The sequence below is a fragment of the Ostrinia nubilalis genome, chromosome 17 (assembly GCF_963855985.1).
Source record: "Ostrinia nubilalis chromosome 17, ilOstNubi1.1, whole genome shotgun sequence".
In the NCBI taxonomy this organism is placed as follows: Eukaryota; Metazoa; Arthropoda; class Insecta; order Lepidoptera; family Crambidae; genus Ostrinia; species Ostrinia nubilalis.
This window is the reverse complement of record NC_087104.1, coordinates 7,345,960-7,363,134: the sequence shown is the minus strand read 5'-3', so window position 1 is coordinate 7,363,134 and position 17,175 is coordinate 7,345,960. Positions and strand designations below refer to the sequence as shown.

Below are 17,175 nucleotides of genomic sequence, written 5' to 3'. Positions count from 1 at the left end.
GCATCTATAATATTAGTAGGATTAATGTACTGAATCGATTGTTTTTACTTCTATCTATCTTACTACAATCCTAGATTACTAACGCCCGTATTCCCAAACATTACTATGAGGTCTCACAGTGCGCGTGGACACACAGGGTGACACATGAACCAATAACAGAGCTCTATTCAACGCTGTGCGTTCGATTTGCTGCTTCACTTAAGCAAGCATCGTTTGTGAAAACGGGTGTAATTTTAGTTACTATACGTCTACGACAGTTTGCTACGAAGTGTAGAGTCGTAGCTATCAGCAAGCTTTGATTGTTTTAAAGCTAGCAGCTATCATTTAACCAATTCTAGGTAATATGGATTTACCCTAGAATTGCTTAAATGATAGCTGCTAGGCCCGGTGTGTGGCTAATAATAATATAGGATTATTTTGTCTTATCATTCATCTATGGTCCCAATATTAATTCCTGAATTACCGCGAACCTTGTAAATAACACCTTGTTTGTTTGTTTAAAATACCTTGTCTGTCAGATAGTAACTGTCAGCTATAACTATATGACATCACTGGTAGGTACAACAGAGATCAAACTCAAGTGTTGAGCTTACAACAAAAGAATCAAAGTAGAGTTACTAATGTATGATATCAATTCATTTTGTTCAATGTAAGTATTTTTTAAACTTCTTTCGTTAATCAAAAAACTAAAACGTTCATTACGAGATGAAAACATCCAACAAAATCATCCAAAACGTACTGGAATGCGCAAAAGGGTGAACTCACCCTCACTTACTTTATTATTACAATGAGTCGACATTTATTATCAGTTATGAAAATAAATTCTTCCTCGTGAAATAAAGGGAAAAAATGAATTAAGCCGAGTCGACCGAAAAGGGACGCGTTTAACACTTAATTGCGTGATGTATTCAAAGTTAGGAACTTCCTCTATCATGTCTTACTATTCTAAGCTATAAAGTAGTAGTAGCTGATTTGACTGCAAACATCAGTCAAAAGTGGTTTGACCGTATTATAGTACTCACTTAATTAGAGACTTTGGGATTAACGTATTGTTGGTTTCTTGTCTTGTGGTTGGTACATAGATGCTGTAGGTAAATGTTTCATCTTTAAGGGCCAGTTTTTTTATCCACAGTCAATACCTAATAGTCAAACTTTTTTCTAAGTGATGGTGAGGCCCGGTGTTTTTTATCCGTAGTTAATTCAACAAACAAGTATGTGTTGATGCTGTCAACTGTATCATATCTTCTTAACACCCCAAAAATCATAAATTCACTTGAAATACTTCAAGGTATGAGTGAATTAAAAGCTTCTTAAGGGATCGTTTCATTATAGACGCATCTGCACTATAAAAAGCTTTATTTACCCTGTAGGCAGTCGGACTAAAGTCCAACGTTTTGTTGCAGTTTTATGATAATAATTTGTGTCAACGCCCTCGTTTGCAGGGCCCTTTGAGCTTAACGATTTGTTTTATTGTGGAACAATTTGATGTTAATGTACTCCTCTGGCTATAGAGGTCTTAATCTACTGCCCTATTAGATATAGGGAAGCGTCACTATTACGTCATACTGACGACGTCATTTTATGCTAAACACTGGCGTCTTATGACGTTGAAATAGGTGTAATTTTGCAACAAAAAATATTTTTAGTGTGCTGGTGACTGTACATTAATTCGTTTTAAATGATGTCATCTTCTTTTACGCTTCTGTTATGAACTTTTAGGTTCTATTTCGTTCCTACAAAGCAATATCATAGTAACATCATTGACGTCACTTCATGATTCTGTTTTCCAAATAAGTACCGTTAGGGCCTAAATGTACAGATACACATGCTCATCATTACTAGCACGAAAGCATGCAACTATTGAGCGCATGTGTATCGAAACATTGCTAATAATAAGCATGCTCATTTCGAGTTTTCGAGCACACTTGTTTTAAGCATGCTATAATTGCAAATTGACTCGTATTACGGTGGATGTTATTTTATTATCTCTAACTATTGCTTGCACCCGATGTCAACAAATTCAGTCTAGAGCCATACCTGCCCTATACCATAAATCTAGCAACCTTTTCCCAAAAATTACGAAAATTAATTAAACCGCTATCAAAACAGTGTTATAAAAGTGTTTTAAAACTAGTCCAAATATGATTCCGTGACTGCCAGGCCGTGGTCGGGCTTAACACCTTGTAAATAACGTCATAAAGCAACAGTGTTGCCACACTTCGGACAGCCGGTGTTTACACTATTGCACTTTTGTTTCGTTACGGAACGAACATTTTATTGGTGTACAATTTGTTTTATTTGGAATTAGCCTCTTGTTGCAATGTGTGAAATTAATGAATTACAGTTTTCAGACATGAGAACAGGGGATCTTTTAAAATATGGTAATTTAGTTTATCTATTTTAGCAATTTTTCGATAGCTTTATTGGAGAACAACTCCCAATTGATTTTTGTTATTACAACTAAATGTAGAGTCTTTATAACTTGTTTGCCGTTATTCGTACGAAAATGTTTGTTTTCTTTTTATTTTCCAGCACACTAAACAGTTAAGGATAATGCCATGTTCTAAATGGTAAGTTTAATACGGCGTTTTAAAGGCCAGGCCGATTTACAGCCTGCCTTCGGATAGAGATTGAGTCGGGCCCTAACAGTTTTTTTGTGTAGGTGTAAATCTTGAGGCGCCTTTACGAGGGTGTTCTGTTTGGTATAAAACACAAGATAAAGCGGTAAAAACTGTCATTTTGGTAAGTTATCCCTTTGAAACTTCATGTTTGAGGTGAAATAAAAAGAAACAATGCAATTTTTATGTCATCATCATGATCAACTCATTTAGTTTCCACTGCAAAGAGCACACACTTACACTCTGGATGGATTGGTTGGGGAAGCCTGATATTTGTATATTTGTCCCTTAGTCGCTTTGTACATCCACGGGAAGAGTGGTGGTGGTTCTTTTACTCTGCTGGAACTTATAATCTAATTTAATTACACTGAATATATTTTAATCCATAACTTTTTTTTATTCTTGGCACTCCACGTATTGGCGCGAAGTTTTCTCAGGAGGTACTTCAAGGATGGCTTTTGTTGTTTATTTTTGGATTTATATTCTTACCTAGATTTTTTTGTTTTTGATTAAGCTTAGATCCTACATCTTGCACCAAGTCACTCCCCGCCAAAGCCAGACCTTTGCCATAACAGCCATGAACAGTAAAACAACACTTTTAAGGGGTCGTGAAATTTTTAATGTCCACACGGTCAAGATTTAAGGGTCAGTTCGGCGACGTTCTTTCTTGTTTGTTTATTAATTTTTAAATAAATAAATTTTAATAAATTACATTCTAGTTAAATAAGCGAATAGTCATAAAGTGGGTCCAGGACTACTTAGAACCTTAAATAGGTATGGACGATGGCAAATCACCGTCACTATCATTAATATTTCAGCTACAGAACGCGTCTACTGCTGAACCAATTATTTTGATAGCGACAAATCGATGGCTCCTACGTATACTGGCGTAAGTGAAAAAAGTAAATTTTACAGGAGAGCCATTTTAGTGGCCAGAACCATATTTTTGGGTCATATCTTCTGACCGACTAAAACGAATTTAATGAAATTTCACATCTAGCCTTAACATGTAATGCTTTTGCTACTGCTGTTATCAATGTTTATATTTTTCTTATATATTTTGAGATTTTACGCATTGCCCTTTTACGTCGTCACATTTCTATAATTTCATGTATATTGTTCAACGTAAAGAGACTTAAATGACAACATAAATATAATATTTTAAGCGATTACTCTCTTTATTTATGCATGTAATTATTTTAATTGTTATCATGTGCTATATCAATAATAAATCAGTTAGAAAAAGTTGTTTAATGTATCGTTATTACGTTTTAACGCAAATACGCCCATATACTGTGCTCGAGATTTAGTTAGGTCTTTTAACATAATGTGTCATATTTTTAAAAATTATAAATAACTTGAAAAAATCGAACTGCCTAATTCGGGAATTGAACCCACGTTGCCTTAGGCAGTTCGATTTTTTCAAGTTATTTATAATTTTCAAATTAGTTTGAGATGCGACTCTTAACGCTAAAAATTAAATAACTATATAATGTGTCATAATTTATAAATAAAACAATTTGCTAAATATTTTCATGGCTTTATTTAAGATTTGGATTATAAAAAATATATATTTATGTAAGCAACTACTCGTATAGATTGACGAATCGTATGATTGGGCTTTATACGTGGCGTAGTTTTGCACATACGCCTATTTGCCTAAAATTTTATTTTGTATCTAATGGAAAAAAAATTTTTTTTTCTTACTGACGTTATAGATTAGAGCAAAATGAAATCATTGCTTAAATAATTGGAAAAAGGCGTAAGCGGCAGTTTCGCCTTTATACGTAGGAGCCATCGAAATCACTTTATTGATTTTCCAAAAAAAAGTTTAAATCACAAAGAGTGCATGGAGTTTGGACTTTACCTGCCTAGCTCTCACATAAAATAATATTTTCCTGTAATAAATAAGTGGCCGATAAAGGTTCCTTCCTAGAGTTTCTGCCACGACTTGTTCTTAGGTTTCACCAGTCGATATGTTTCTAACATTCAAAATTTTACTGAGTGTGGGAAGGTTGTACTCTGTCATTTTTTTAGATGTACCTTACTAGGTGCGTAAGATTGACTGATGAATGTCCAGTTTTGAAAAGAATTTGATGATTGATTTATATAGCTGTGGCCATTATTTCGCAATAATAATATGTACATTGTCATTAAAATAAATACGATTTATGTCGGTTCTTTGATACGGGTCCGATAAGAGGCTGACGTATTTGCAAATCACATTTCGAAACAAATAACAAATAATGTTTGTACACATTTTGCTTGTGATTTATGTGTTTTGCCGTGAAATAGAATTAGGTACTAAACCGTGTGCTGTTAATTAAAAACAATGGGTCACAGTTTCCTATGTTGCTTATTAAAATTTTGTAACTTTGTACTGTAATTGGCAGAAATTATTTTAATATTGTGGTTAATCATTTATTTTGATAAACAAATATTTTTCATTTTTTTTTATTTAGTCAGTCATAAAGGGATATGTTACTGACAGGTATTTTTAATATTTTCAGTGAAATCAGCAGATAAATTGGAGTTTTGGTAAGTTAAATTTTGATACCTGCTTGAAAAATTACACATAAACTATTTTAGAACATTATAGCCAATCAATCAACAAATTATTTGTTATACATTATTTTATCAAAAGTGATTTTTTTATAATTTAAATCAGGCTCTACGTAAAGTTCATCTTAGGATCTTTTTGCTTTTTGATTAAAAATTATATAAACTTTCTTATTTTCAGGGAACGAGATCCTCAGTTCGATGCAAGACGAGCAATCGAAGACCCAAAGTACAAGAATCATCCGAACCACGACAGTAGCAAACCACCAAATCGATTTACTAAAGTGAAATCGAAAGATAAAGCTCCAATAAAAAGGTAAAAATAAATGCTCTTTCGAAATAACTGAACATTTTAATGGACTGATCTTTACGCATTTCTTTCTTCGAGAAAGTTGAGGTTGTCCCAGAAAACCCCAGAAATAATGTAGAGACACCATGCAGTAATACGAGTTCCGATCATAATTTTTATTTAAAAATAAAGGTTTTTCTTTACCTTATCTAACTTAAAATACTTCTTATCTTACATAACTTTGACTTAAAATATACTATTTGTCTCTAACCAGATCTGGGCAGAATGGGGAGTGTATGTAAAATCTTCCATTTTGCCATTGCCGGTGGTTGATTAAAGAGGGTCATGTATATGCAGTAGATACTATAGCCTGACCAGGAACATAAAAACCCTGGCATAGAGGCGCGTCAATTGCATTTGATAGTGCAACACTGAGTACAGTCGTACCTGTGTTAAATTAATAGGCTAACTTTATGTATCAAAAAAAAAAAAAAAAAAAAAAAAAAAAAAAAAAAAAAAAAAAAAAAAAAAAAAAAACAGAATAAAATTAATAATTAAAAGTCTGAACATAATATTAATTACTTCTTGGTGTTGAGCTACACCGCGTTTATAAGGTGTACCTTAATTGTAATTGCCTCGCTCTATATTACATGGTTTCATTATCAATATGTGGATTACGTAGTGGGATGTGTTACCACATAAATAATACATAAGTCTAGTAGATAAGTTAATTTTTGTAACACATTTGTTTGTAATTCCTAAAATAAATAAATAAATAAAATAAAAAAAAAATCAGGATTCAGGATTACGGGCTAATTTGATATTTTCATATATTAACGAAAAAATATTATTATAGGTAACCTGGTTTAAATAAATTAAATGAAACCATCAATCGAGCTAGTAGGATTTATTTTATTATTCATCAATAATCAAATTCAGAACTTGAATATTCAACTGCAATGTTTGCTCATGAACGCTTCAAACTCGGTACTTCTTTCCCAATTCCATAAAATTCAACACTTACAAAGTGACAAAAATTTTTAAAATAGGTAGTTGAAACAAACCACAGCTAGTTTTCATAGTGGACTGTACTATGCGATAAACATGTCAGTCAATTTGACAACCTTTGTCGGAAATATTATTCAATGAAAATATTGTCCGAACCCTTAGTATTTCTCTTCAACAAATACTTTAACACATTGTGAACCACTTTTCTTTCACGACTATAAAAATATTTTAGCAATTTAATTTACAAAATCAATTGCACACATTTAAAATAAAGTTTGTTTACACTTTGACAGCAATAGACTGACATGCAAGGTGACATGTCAATGAAGTTATCAGTTACTGTTGCCATTAAAAGAAATTAGTACCATTAGTTTTCCGCAATATGGCGAGGGTTTTTATGTTCCTGGTCGGGCTATAAATTAAGTAATCACTATGGTGTCTATGGGCGACGGTAATCACTTACCATCATTAAAAAAAAAACAAAGATGACAGATCACTGTCATCATTACCATCAGGTAATGATTATATAGATGACCCACGCTGAACTGTCCCACCAAACTCAATGACAGGGGGGCGCTACCATCGTTCAACTATATGGTTTCCAACATGGCAAAAATTGGAACCAGCGATCCGGTATTGACGGTGGCGCCCCACTGTCAATGTCATCGATAGGACAGTCCAGTATTTTGGAACTATACTTAGTTTAGCGTTGCCACTGAGCGACTATCTAAGTTTATTTTAATACTAACTGACCTGGCGAACTTTGTAGCGCCTATGTTCATTAGAAAATAATCTAATAATAAAAATAATCAGTCCAGTAAGTAGTTTGGGAGCTTTTTTAATACAAACAAACAATAAAATGTCTCTTTATAATGTTAGTGTGACCACGACCCGGAAGACGTAATGTGGGCAGGTCTCCCACTAGGTAGACCGACGATCTGGTGAAGGTCGCGGGAGGTGCTTGGACCGCATCCAAGCACCTCCCGCGACCTTCGGCGCAGGGCCGGTCTTTGTGGAAAACCTTGGGAGAAGCCTTTGTCCAGCAGTGGACGTCTTTCGGCTGAAACGAACGAACGAATGAATATTAGTGTATTGATGATTAAACTATGTTATAAGGACGACGACGGACTACATTACTTCTGAAAAAGAGAAGAAGCCAGCTCCCACAGTCGCGAGGAGTCGCAATCGAGGCCGCAGCGAAGAGACCACAAAATGGCCGAAACTACAGCAGCATCGGTACAAACAGAAACAGAGAAAGGACGAACTTCGGTATATCTATAAACTATTCATAATTATATACCTAAGCATGGTACAGTCAGCCTCAAATAGTTGGTGTTGCTTCGATAGTGTGTGTAGTCGAAGTTAATAAATGAAAAGAGTGGACTGTATAAAATTAATTGTCTATTCGGTATAAATTTACAAGATTATCGAGACCGTTTAGTGCAAAGTCGTTGAAGAGAGTGCGTCAGGATCGTCTTCTTCTATGTTCGCTCGCGAACCGAACATTGCTCGTTCGTTCGCCGAACGCTCGCCGCTCCCTCCGGTGACGCCACCCGCGGGCAATGTCCGTAAGTAGACAGTTGGTGACACCCAAAGTGGCCAAAAAGTTGATAACACAACCCTATTCCAATTGTAACAAAAACGTGTTTGCGAACTTTTTGGCTACTTTGGGTATCACTAACTATTTGACGCTGACTGTACAATAAAGATACACCAAAATCTTTATTTTATTACACAAGTGATATTACGTCCATGTTTTAGTCTTTTTTAGGAACAGAGTAACAAAAAGTTGTTTCATTATTTTAGCTCAACAAGAATCTCGGAGTTGCATTTGCTGCAACAACCAGAAGAGTAAGTTAATGTAATTTAAGAAACAAAGATAATATTAGGTTTTTTGTGCTGCAGTAAGAGAGTCTTGTATTATTCACAGAGATAGTACCTCCAAATATCAGAAGCTGGAAGAAAACGATAAAGACACTGTCTTAAGTCCCTATAGTGTAAGTCTAAAGTTAAAATACAAATAATTTTACTGCTTGTTAGCGCGGATAAAAACATAATAAATTTGGGGTACATTAAATTCCAGATAAAGCAACAATTGACTGACTTCGCCAGTAACTTTCAGGAAGCAAATATAACAGTCGAAGTAATCGGTCGCACTGTAGAATACAACGACATCGTCATGCTGAAAGTGACAGAACGGAAAAGTGAACTCGGAAAATATTTCCGAGCCGACGAGAGCAAATACGTGGACGAAGTTCCAGAGAAGAAAATCATCTTTATTGTGCACGGCCTAAGTGTTATGGGAATCTCGAACATTCCATGTTTATACTCGATTGCCGATTTGAAAGTTTTGCTCTCCTTTTATTTTGCCCATTTGGACAAGTTTGACATATTTTTGATTCCTATGGCCAATCCTGACGGCTTCGTCTTGAGGGAAAAGGGGGGAAGGGTGCGTGACGATTCAAGTAATATAAATATGTTACAAATTCATTTTGTTATCATTCATATTGCATTACATAAATATCTCTAATATTATAAAGAGAAAAGCTCCTAAACTAATGGATCGATTTGAAAATATATTTCACCATTAGAATCCAAAATTATGCCGCACTAGCTTTTTTTTTTAATTTCCAATAATCTTTCTAAATTAATAAATAACCAGAACCTAAAACGTTTAAAATTCCCAATTCAGAAAAACCTGTGGAACAAGAACATGTCACCACAAGGAGCTTGTCCCGGAGTAGCCCTGGACCGCAACTTCGACGTCTCCTGGAACTCCACTGCATCCGTCAGTTCCTGCAGCCAGCATTTCCCAGGACTATCCCCGTTCTCCGAGGCAGAAACGAGGGCAATCCGGGACGTGCTACACCACTACAGCCATAAGATCAATGGCTATATGCATGTGCATTCTGGATCTTATGACTATCAAAGTTTTAAGGTGATGGAATAAAAAAGGCGTAAGAACAGATATTTCATCATCATAATCATCATCATCTCAGCCATAGGACGTCCACTGCTGAACATAGGCCTCCCCTAATGCTTTCCATGTCGTCCAGCGCCTTCCTGCTACCTTTATGATGTCGTCGGTCCACCTTGTAGGTGGACATCCCACTCTGCTTTTTCCGGTACGCGGCCTCTACTCCAGAACCTTGCTGCCCCATCGGCCGTCAGTTCTGCTTAAAACTTTTAACAACTTTAAATTATCAGAATATTTTATAATCAAGTGATTAGTATTTCATCAGGTCAGTTAGTTTCCACTGCAAGAGCATGTCCCTCTTAATTTTGCGGCCCTCACCAGAGGCAAATTGAGGATTTGGAAATGCACATGCTGGCCAGAAAGGTTGAGGAGGAATTTATGATTCTTCTTCTTCTTGACTTAATATTTTTTTTTGGTACAGGGTGACGCAATTCTCTACCCAAAAGGCTACACTGACGTCCAATCAGACGACGACAAATACATAGACTTAAGGGGGGAGATCGACGAAGCGATGAAGAACGCCAGTTTCCAGGTCATATCTGTCACAGTGGACACCCTCCACAATTGGTATGGGAAAATCTCCGGTTCTAGCGTGGACTACGCATCTACAGTGAGTTATTTAAACAAAGAACATAGGCTGAGCTGCACCACCTAACTTTGACCGTAACTATAAAGATAACCGGTGTATTTTGAATAGAGTTTCACAGATTTTTGACGTTGTCAAAGTTAAAGTAAGATGGTGCAACCCAGCCATAGATAATGTCAGTTTAACAATGACTACATAAGATAAGTAAAGCACGTTATGTATATCCTAAGTACACATGTATTTGATAATGGGAGCGATGTCGTTTTTAGCAGGCATCGCTAGTTCGAACCCTGTCGAACTCCCAAAATCCCACTCCTGACTTAAGATAAAATAGATATTTAGCTCAGCTATAGGACTTAGCAAGAATATTGCTTGCATAAGTTACAAGAATATTATTACTTTAAAAAGGTGTCTACGAATATGGCTCCACGTCTTTTTAATTTTCTTCGGAGCCAGGGCCTTAGATACTTACAGTCAGCGTGTTGGGAAGTTTTTGGGTACTTTGTGTGTTACCACAGAATATTAATAAGTAGTGTTACGAACTATTTGACGCTGATTGTATACATTGTTAAAATTATGAATTGATATTATTTTCAGATATACGGAATTCCATACGCCATGGAGCTGGTAATGCAGCCTTTTCAGGATATGGGCTCGAAGGAAAACTACAGCTGGAATGCACTAAACGAAATCTGGAGGAGGGTCATTGACGTCATCTTCAACAATATCTGGCGGAATACCAAGAACAGCGATACTTAACTTTAACTTAAATTTACTAATGTTTTCTTAAGTCGGTTTGATTAAAAGTATTCCAAAGAAAGAAACAATATAACAACAATACTTTTACTTTGATTTGCATTACTTCTGGTTTGATAAAATGTACTATTTTAAAAATCTGTGAAAATCATTTATGATACAAATGTGTATCAATACAAGAGTGCATGCATAGCATCTGTGGATCATGATGTCGTCGTCGTGATAGAATATGATCATGTAAGTGAAAGATGAAACTTTCAAAATAATCCAATGAGAAAATATGCTATGATAAAAATCCAAAGTCTATACAAATTGACATACTAAGGGTAATTTTCTTCTATGAAGATGAGTAATTGATTGTGAAACCAATCAAACGCTATTGGTGCTCCGCAGGAGGCAGCAATATAACTTCAAGTGCTTCTTAATTTAACGGTTGCTCGATGATGCCATCAAGCCTCGAATTGGATGGAATTGAAAGACGTGTAATTTTAGACATTGTTTATTTATGTTCATTCTGTAACAATGTAGGTAAATTGCAACAGTTCTGATGAAATCATTCCTAAGAGCATAGCTGGGCACCGTTAATCAAATAGTTAACTTCGTTAATCGTTAAACCGTTAATAAAAAAATTAACTTCGTTAAACGTTAAAACGTTACATTTCGCAAGATTTAACGCAAGTTAACGTTAATCGTTAATCCGTTAACACATGATAATAAAACGAAAAAAATAATTGTATGCAAGGTTCAAATAATTTCGAAAGCTTGTATCGCGCATGTAATTTATTCCTCTTTTATGTTTGCGCTACAAGCTTTCGAAATTATTTGAACCTTGCATAAGTACAATTATTTTTAGGGTTCCGTAGTCCTGACAAGGAACCCTTATAGTTTCGATATGTCTGTTTTGCTTGGAAACCATTGGCACTAGAGAGCTGCAATTTTGTGGAGATATGTATATTAATCACGCCGACAAAACGATAAAATAAGGAAAAAAAAATTTTTTAGGGTAGCTCCCCTACATGTAGTGGGGATGATTTTTTTTTTCATCTTCTACCTCATCGTGTGGGGTATCGTTGGATAGGTCTTTTAAAATGGCTTAGGGGTTTCTAAAACCATTTTTTGATTTAAGTTCGAAAATGTTAAAGTTTAAAGTCAAAATTATTGTTCGAGTTAAAACTAAAAACTAAACAGTTGGTTTGAAAAATCAGAAAAAAAAAACATGATAATAGGGCTCTTTATGAACTTTCAAGGAAAACTATAGCGGTTAAGATAGATCAATTAGTTGAAGAGTAATTAGTCGTTTTACTCATGTGTTATAAAATTTCATACCTAATAAAAATTCCTAAGAAGAAAATATTAAAAGTGACTTTAGGTGAAGTAATTGCTTGCTCCTGAAATAACCCTACACTGCGCGTGGAACGACACGCACTTGGCCATTTTTTTTTAGTTTTAGTACAACTGCATTTCAGAATAAAAGCTTGTTTTAAAAAAGTTTTTTAATTATTATAAGTTTATTTTACACTTTTTAGTAGTAGGTATCTCAATCTCAGAGCCTTGGTTCAATTACAATACAATTTAGCACCAAAGTGCTCGAAAAGACAAATCCAGCAAACCCAAACTCGATAAGTTTCCACCGTTTCGATTAGGAATTCCTATGGCCACCTCCTGACTCCATCATCAGGACCCTGGACATCATCTACACTTGCGAGCAAAAGTATGGAATCACTTACATGAAGTTGTTTCCACGCGATCTTGTGAACTAACGAATTTGTTAGTAACAAAAAAAGTGGCACCATTTGAAAGATCGAGAACTTGGTCTTGGGATAAAGCCACCAGTCTCCCGAAAGCGTCTTAAAACTTTCGAAACCCAGGACTGGCTTATGTGGAGCTGACGTGCGACAGCCTGCTGGCTGAGCTCTTCTTGCAATAGTGCAACGATTTGTGCTGCTTCTGAAGGTGTAGAATCCCAGGTAAAGTGTCAAAAGAAGCGGAAATGTGTAAGGATCCGCGTGTAAAAGCAAAATCCGAAAACACGTGCTTTTATAGGGGGTAAATAGGCCGCAACTCGCGACGTATCAAAGAGTTGATACATGACTTTTTCCTTACTTTTTCACATTAACCGGGATATCTTTTTAAATACTGATGTGATTTAAATAAATTTGGTATCAATTTAAAGTTAAAAGTTTAATCTTTAAAATGGTGCCACTTTTTTTGTTACTAACGAATTCGTTAGTACACAAGATCGCGTGGAAACAACTTCATGTAAGTGATTCCATAGTTTTGCTCGCAAGTGTAGTTCTAAAGTGCTCGAAAAGACAAATCCAACGAACCCAAATTCGATGCGATGCCGCCGTTTCATTTAGGAGTTCCTTTGGCCACCTTATGACTCCATCATCAGACCAGCTCAATGGTCAACATTGCATTGTCATCGTACTTACATAAGTATACCAAATTTCAGCTCAATCGGTTGAGGAAAACTGGTCTAAATTCAGTTGTAACTTGTAAGAGTGTGCCACACACACATACTAACATTTGTGTCGTTAGTGATCGGGTGGAAGCCCGAACGTACTTGTCAGAACGCGTTTTTCTATCGTTTTTCAGCGTGCCTGCTGTATCTTTTTGGTAAATAGTAGGTACTGGATTAACGATTAACGGACTTAGGATAATTTAACGGCAGTTAACGAATCCGTTAACATTTTTTAAAGTTAACTTAAAAGTTAATCCGTTAATAGAAATGTTAACTTCGTTAATTAACGATTAACGGATTAACGAGTTAATGCCCAGCTATGCCTAAGAGTATCTCTCGACTTTGGGTTAGTAGTCGATTCGCACGAAATTCGTTCGCACGAATGTGCGAAACAGACTACTAACCCTCGAGTTTAACTTTGATTATTTTTTTACTTCGTCAAAATCAAGTTCAGAAAGATTTTTTGTCAAAAATATCAAAGATTTGAAATGAACTGTTCGGATAGCACGAAAATCTTTCGAGTTCAAATCGTTTGCGTACTCGAATCGCCATCAAAAGATTTAGTAAGAAAACTATAACAGCGCCCTTGTGAACGTGTCGTAAAGTGAACTTAATATGAGATGTATTTTGAGAATCAAAATTGTCACGTTATTGTTTAATTCGAAGATTGATTATCGAATTTTATCGAGTACGCAAACGATTCGAAGAAGAAAGTTGTTCATGCTAGAGGTACTGTAAACGCAAATCATACAAAGTTATTGTTACTTCAAAATATAAAATAATTGTATGTGAACAGTGAACACTTTTTCTTTTTGAAACTTATGCGAATGAACCAATGCATGAATCGGTTGAAGGTATTTACCAGCATAATTATTATAAATTCCTTCAATTTTTTCTTCACTGCGTCACATGCATTGCATGTCACTTGAAATATTTTAAGTTTTAGTAATATTTGTTTTTGTTCAAAAAATGGGTCTTCATAACCAATATTAGACGCAAATACGCAATACATTCCAATGAAAGATCAAAATAACAAACAAATATTATGGTCACTTTCACCAGGTTTATTTATGACATATGCGTCACAAGCTACCGTATGATATTCCTTGACGCTACATGCGTTTATTTTCCTTAGCTCGCAGTCGATTACTCATTGATCAAAGTCCACAGAGCAGTAGCCTATTCATAAGCGGCAATGTATGCAAATAAATTCGATATCGCAGCTGCGCAAGAGTGGCTCCTAAGTGTGTCAGCCCCGTGCCTCCAGTAACGACCGCGCATACAAAGGAAGTTATTAGGAGCGAAGAAAGTGAACGTTTTTGTGGTTTGTTTTAAATTTCCAGACGCATTTTGGGTTATCCTGATTTCTCTGAAGTATTCGGAACAGACCCTTTCATATTTGCTGCACATTCAATATTGATATTTACTTTCTTGAATAAATGATCTTTTAATCTTTTTTAATCTTTATTGATTCAGAGAATAATATAACGCCCGTGCTCACAAACGATGCTTGCTTATTAAGTGAAGCAGCAAATCGAACGCACAGCGTTGAATACAGCTAAGTGATTGGTTCGTGTGACACCATGTGCGACCACGCGCACTGTGAGACCTCAAGTAATGTTTGTGAATACGGGCGTAAGTCAGGGTGAACAAAAGTTTAAGTTTCCGTAAGTTTAGTGTGAAAGTGACTCCAGCATCGAATATTGTTCGTATGACGAAATAAAATTATGGATGTTCTGACCCCAAAATGTCCCGTAAAGGAATCTAGATTAGCCGGCAGCTTAGCCGTTCGTTACCATAATGACAATGGCAAACAGTCCGTTATGGCGCGTGGGTGGCGCCAGCGCATCTGTGGCTTATGAGAGAACCACTCGATAAGTTTCCACTGCTTCATATTTATTGGTTTTAAATATAATTGGAAAATGAAGCCATCCTAAAAGTAATTGGTCACAACATCTAAGAAGAATATTAAGTATCCTACGTGATTTATTTCAAAGAGCAGAGATTTAAATCTACCAATCAAGAAACACGAGTGGGCATTTGTGGAAATTTTTACTCAGGTGAAATTAATTTCATGTTGCTCTTTGAGCTAAGGTTTCTTCAATCATGGGTTTTAAGTATGTAAAGCCGATTTACCAATCAAGGAATACGAGTGGGCATTTGTGGAAATTTTTACATTGGTAAAAATTATTTCATGTTGCTCTTTGAGCTAGGGCTTCTTCAATCGTGGGTCTTAAGTATGTAAAGCCGATCAGACTTCTATGAATCACTGTGGCCCACTGTGGGCGTCTAAGATGGCTCAATTGGAACGTGATTTCGAGAAATAAGAAATTAGATACCTCCTCAACGATTTCAAGCAATTATATTGAAAAGAAGCTTTAATTTCGCGTGTAATTAGAGAAGACATGATCAATTTGATGTGCTCGTGTCAGAGCCTTTACTAAACAATTTAACACTATCTACGTAGGTAGGTACATAGATTTCGGTTTGAAAGTGTTGCTTAAATCTATAGCTAATAGGCATAGTAAGTGCCTACGATAATTGAGTACATAGCGAAGCCATCTTGATCTCAAATTAAATGTCTTATTTACAGGCGCAAAGCACCATATTATTATGGAACCGTACTGTCTTAATAGTTAAGTTATAGTTAAGTGTGATTACTTTAGATAAGCTGAGATACTATTCCAATCGAGATGAATGATAATAACAGAGCTAACAATATCTATTGATTCACAAATTGATCCCCTTCTCCATCAATGTCACCAAGTTCGTTAACCTGAACCGTTTTTGATTGTACTCAGATCACCTTTGATACCTGTACGGTACTTACGAGTATATCAATGGGATGAACTACATATGGATACGCTGCATTTGTCAGCCACTTTCGATTGTGTGTATTGTGAGAGACATGTATTATTTTTTATCAATTGTCATGCTCAAAGCTATGGTATAAAAGGCCATTGCAGTGACTCTCGTGACCATTCTTTGTTGGATAAATACAATCTTTTAAAAGTGCAATTCATTTTAAATTCACATCGTTTATTGCATGTAATATCCTAGATACAAACAAAAAGACACCATACCATGTCAGGTTAATGTGTGGTGTTTAATTATGTACTAATTTAAGCAACAAAATGCCTCTATTTACTAACTATTACTACTCTCTCTACTTTTCTTCTCTTCTGTGGTGTACGATAAAGTTTTGATATTAAATAAGAAGCACGTTCGTATTGCCCGAAGTTCGTAATGAATCGATTGTATCTTTTATACATTCTAGGGACTACATAGCCAACAATACTTTCCACCATAGTAATTTAAAGTATCAGAAGTAATCACTAAAACCTTGTCTTTCTTATAAGTAAGGAGAGAAAGAGGATATCCAATCTTCTGTAATTACTGGTGTTCCATAATGATTAAGCGATCAGTAGTACTCGTAATATCCGATCATTGCATTAACGGGACGCATTATACGCTCCGCCGACCAACCAAGTCGACTGTTATGAATTTTAAAACGAATAAAAAAAGCTATCAGAATTTAATTTTGCTAGGTCTTACGCAGAAACAAGTCCGACGCCCGTATTCACAAACGTTATATGAGGTCTCACAGTGCGCGTGGACGCACAGGGTCACACACGAACCAATCACAGAGTATTGAACGCTGTGCGTTCGATTTGCTGCTTCACTTAAGCAAGCATCGTTTGTGAATACGGGCGTGAATAAGATTGTATCTGCCCTAAATGAGAGAAAGCTCGAGACGCATACAAATTGAGGTGGAAATAGGGCTTTTGAATTGCCTAAAGCAGTGCTGGATATGATACAATCAGTTTAAAACTAGAGTTTCTATTCTAGAATATGCAACTTAGAAATTCAACACAGAAATGAATTCTGCTTCTAATGTTGGACAATGGGATGTTAATT

At 35.7% G+C, this 17,175-nt stretch overlaps 1 protein-coding gene across 1 annotated transcript; it reads left to right on the top strand.

The window, feature by feature from the left end:
* Positions 1-4,820: 4,820 nt before the first annotated feature.
* Positions 4,821-10,855, top strand: LOC135079694 (carboxypeptidase B-like). Its single transcript, XM_063974305.1, has 10 exons — positions 4,821-4,919; positions 5,129-5,156; positions 5,359-5,493; positions 7,591-7,743; positions 8,281-8,325; positions 8,405-8,471; positions 8,558-8,923; positions 9,167-9,412; positions 9,873-10,061; positions 10,635-10,855. Exons 1-10 carry the CDS (start codon positions 4,865-4,867, stop codon positions 10,794-10,796), a joined length of 1,446 nt encoding a protein of 481 aa, XP_063830375.1. The 5' UTR covers positions 4,821-4,864; the 3' UTR covers positions 10,797-10,855.
* The last annotated feature ends 6,320 nt before the right edge of the window (positions 10,856-17,175 follow it).

Coding starts and splice junctions, on each gene's coding strand:
- LOC135079694 (XM_063974305.1), top strand. CDS start 4,865: ATGTTTGTACACATTTTGCTTGTGATTTATGTGTTTTGCCGTGAAATA. Junction 4,920..5,128: donor TTGCCGTGAAATAGAATTAG/GTACTAAACCGT, acceptor TAATATTTTCAG/TGAAATCAGCAGATAAATTG. Junction 9,413..9,872: donor ATGACTATCAAAGTTTTAAG/GTGATGGAATAA, acceptor TTTTTGGTACAG/GGTGACGCAATTCTCTACCC.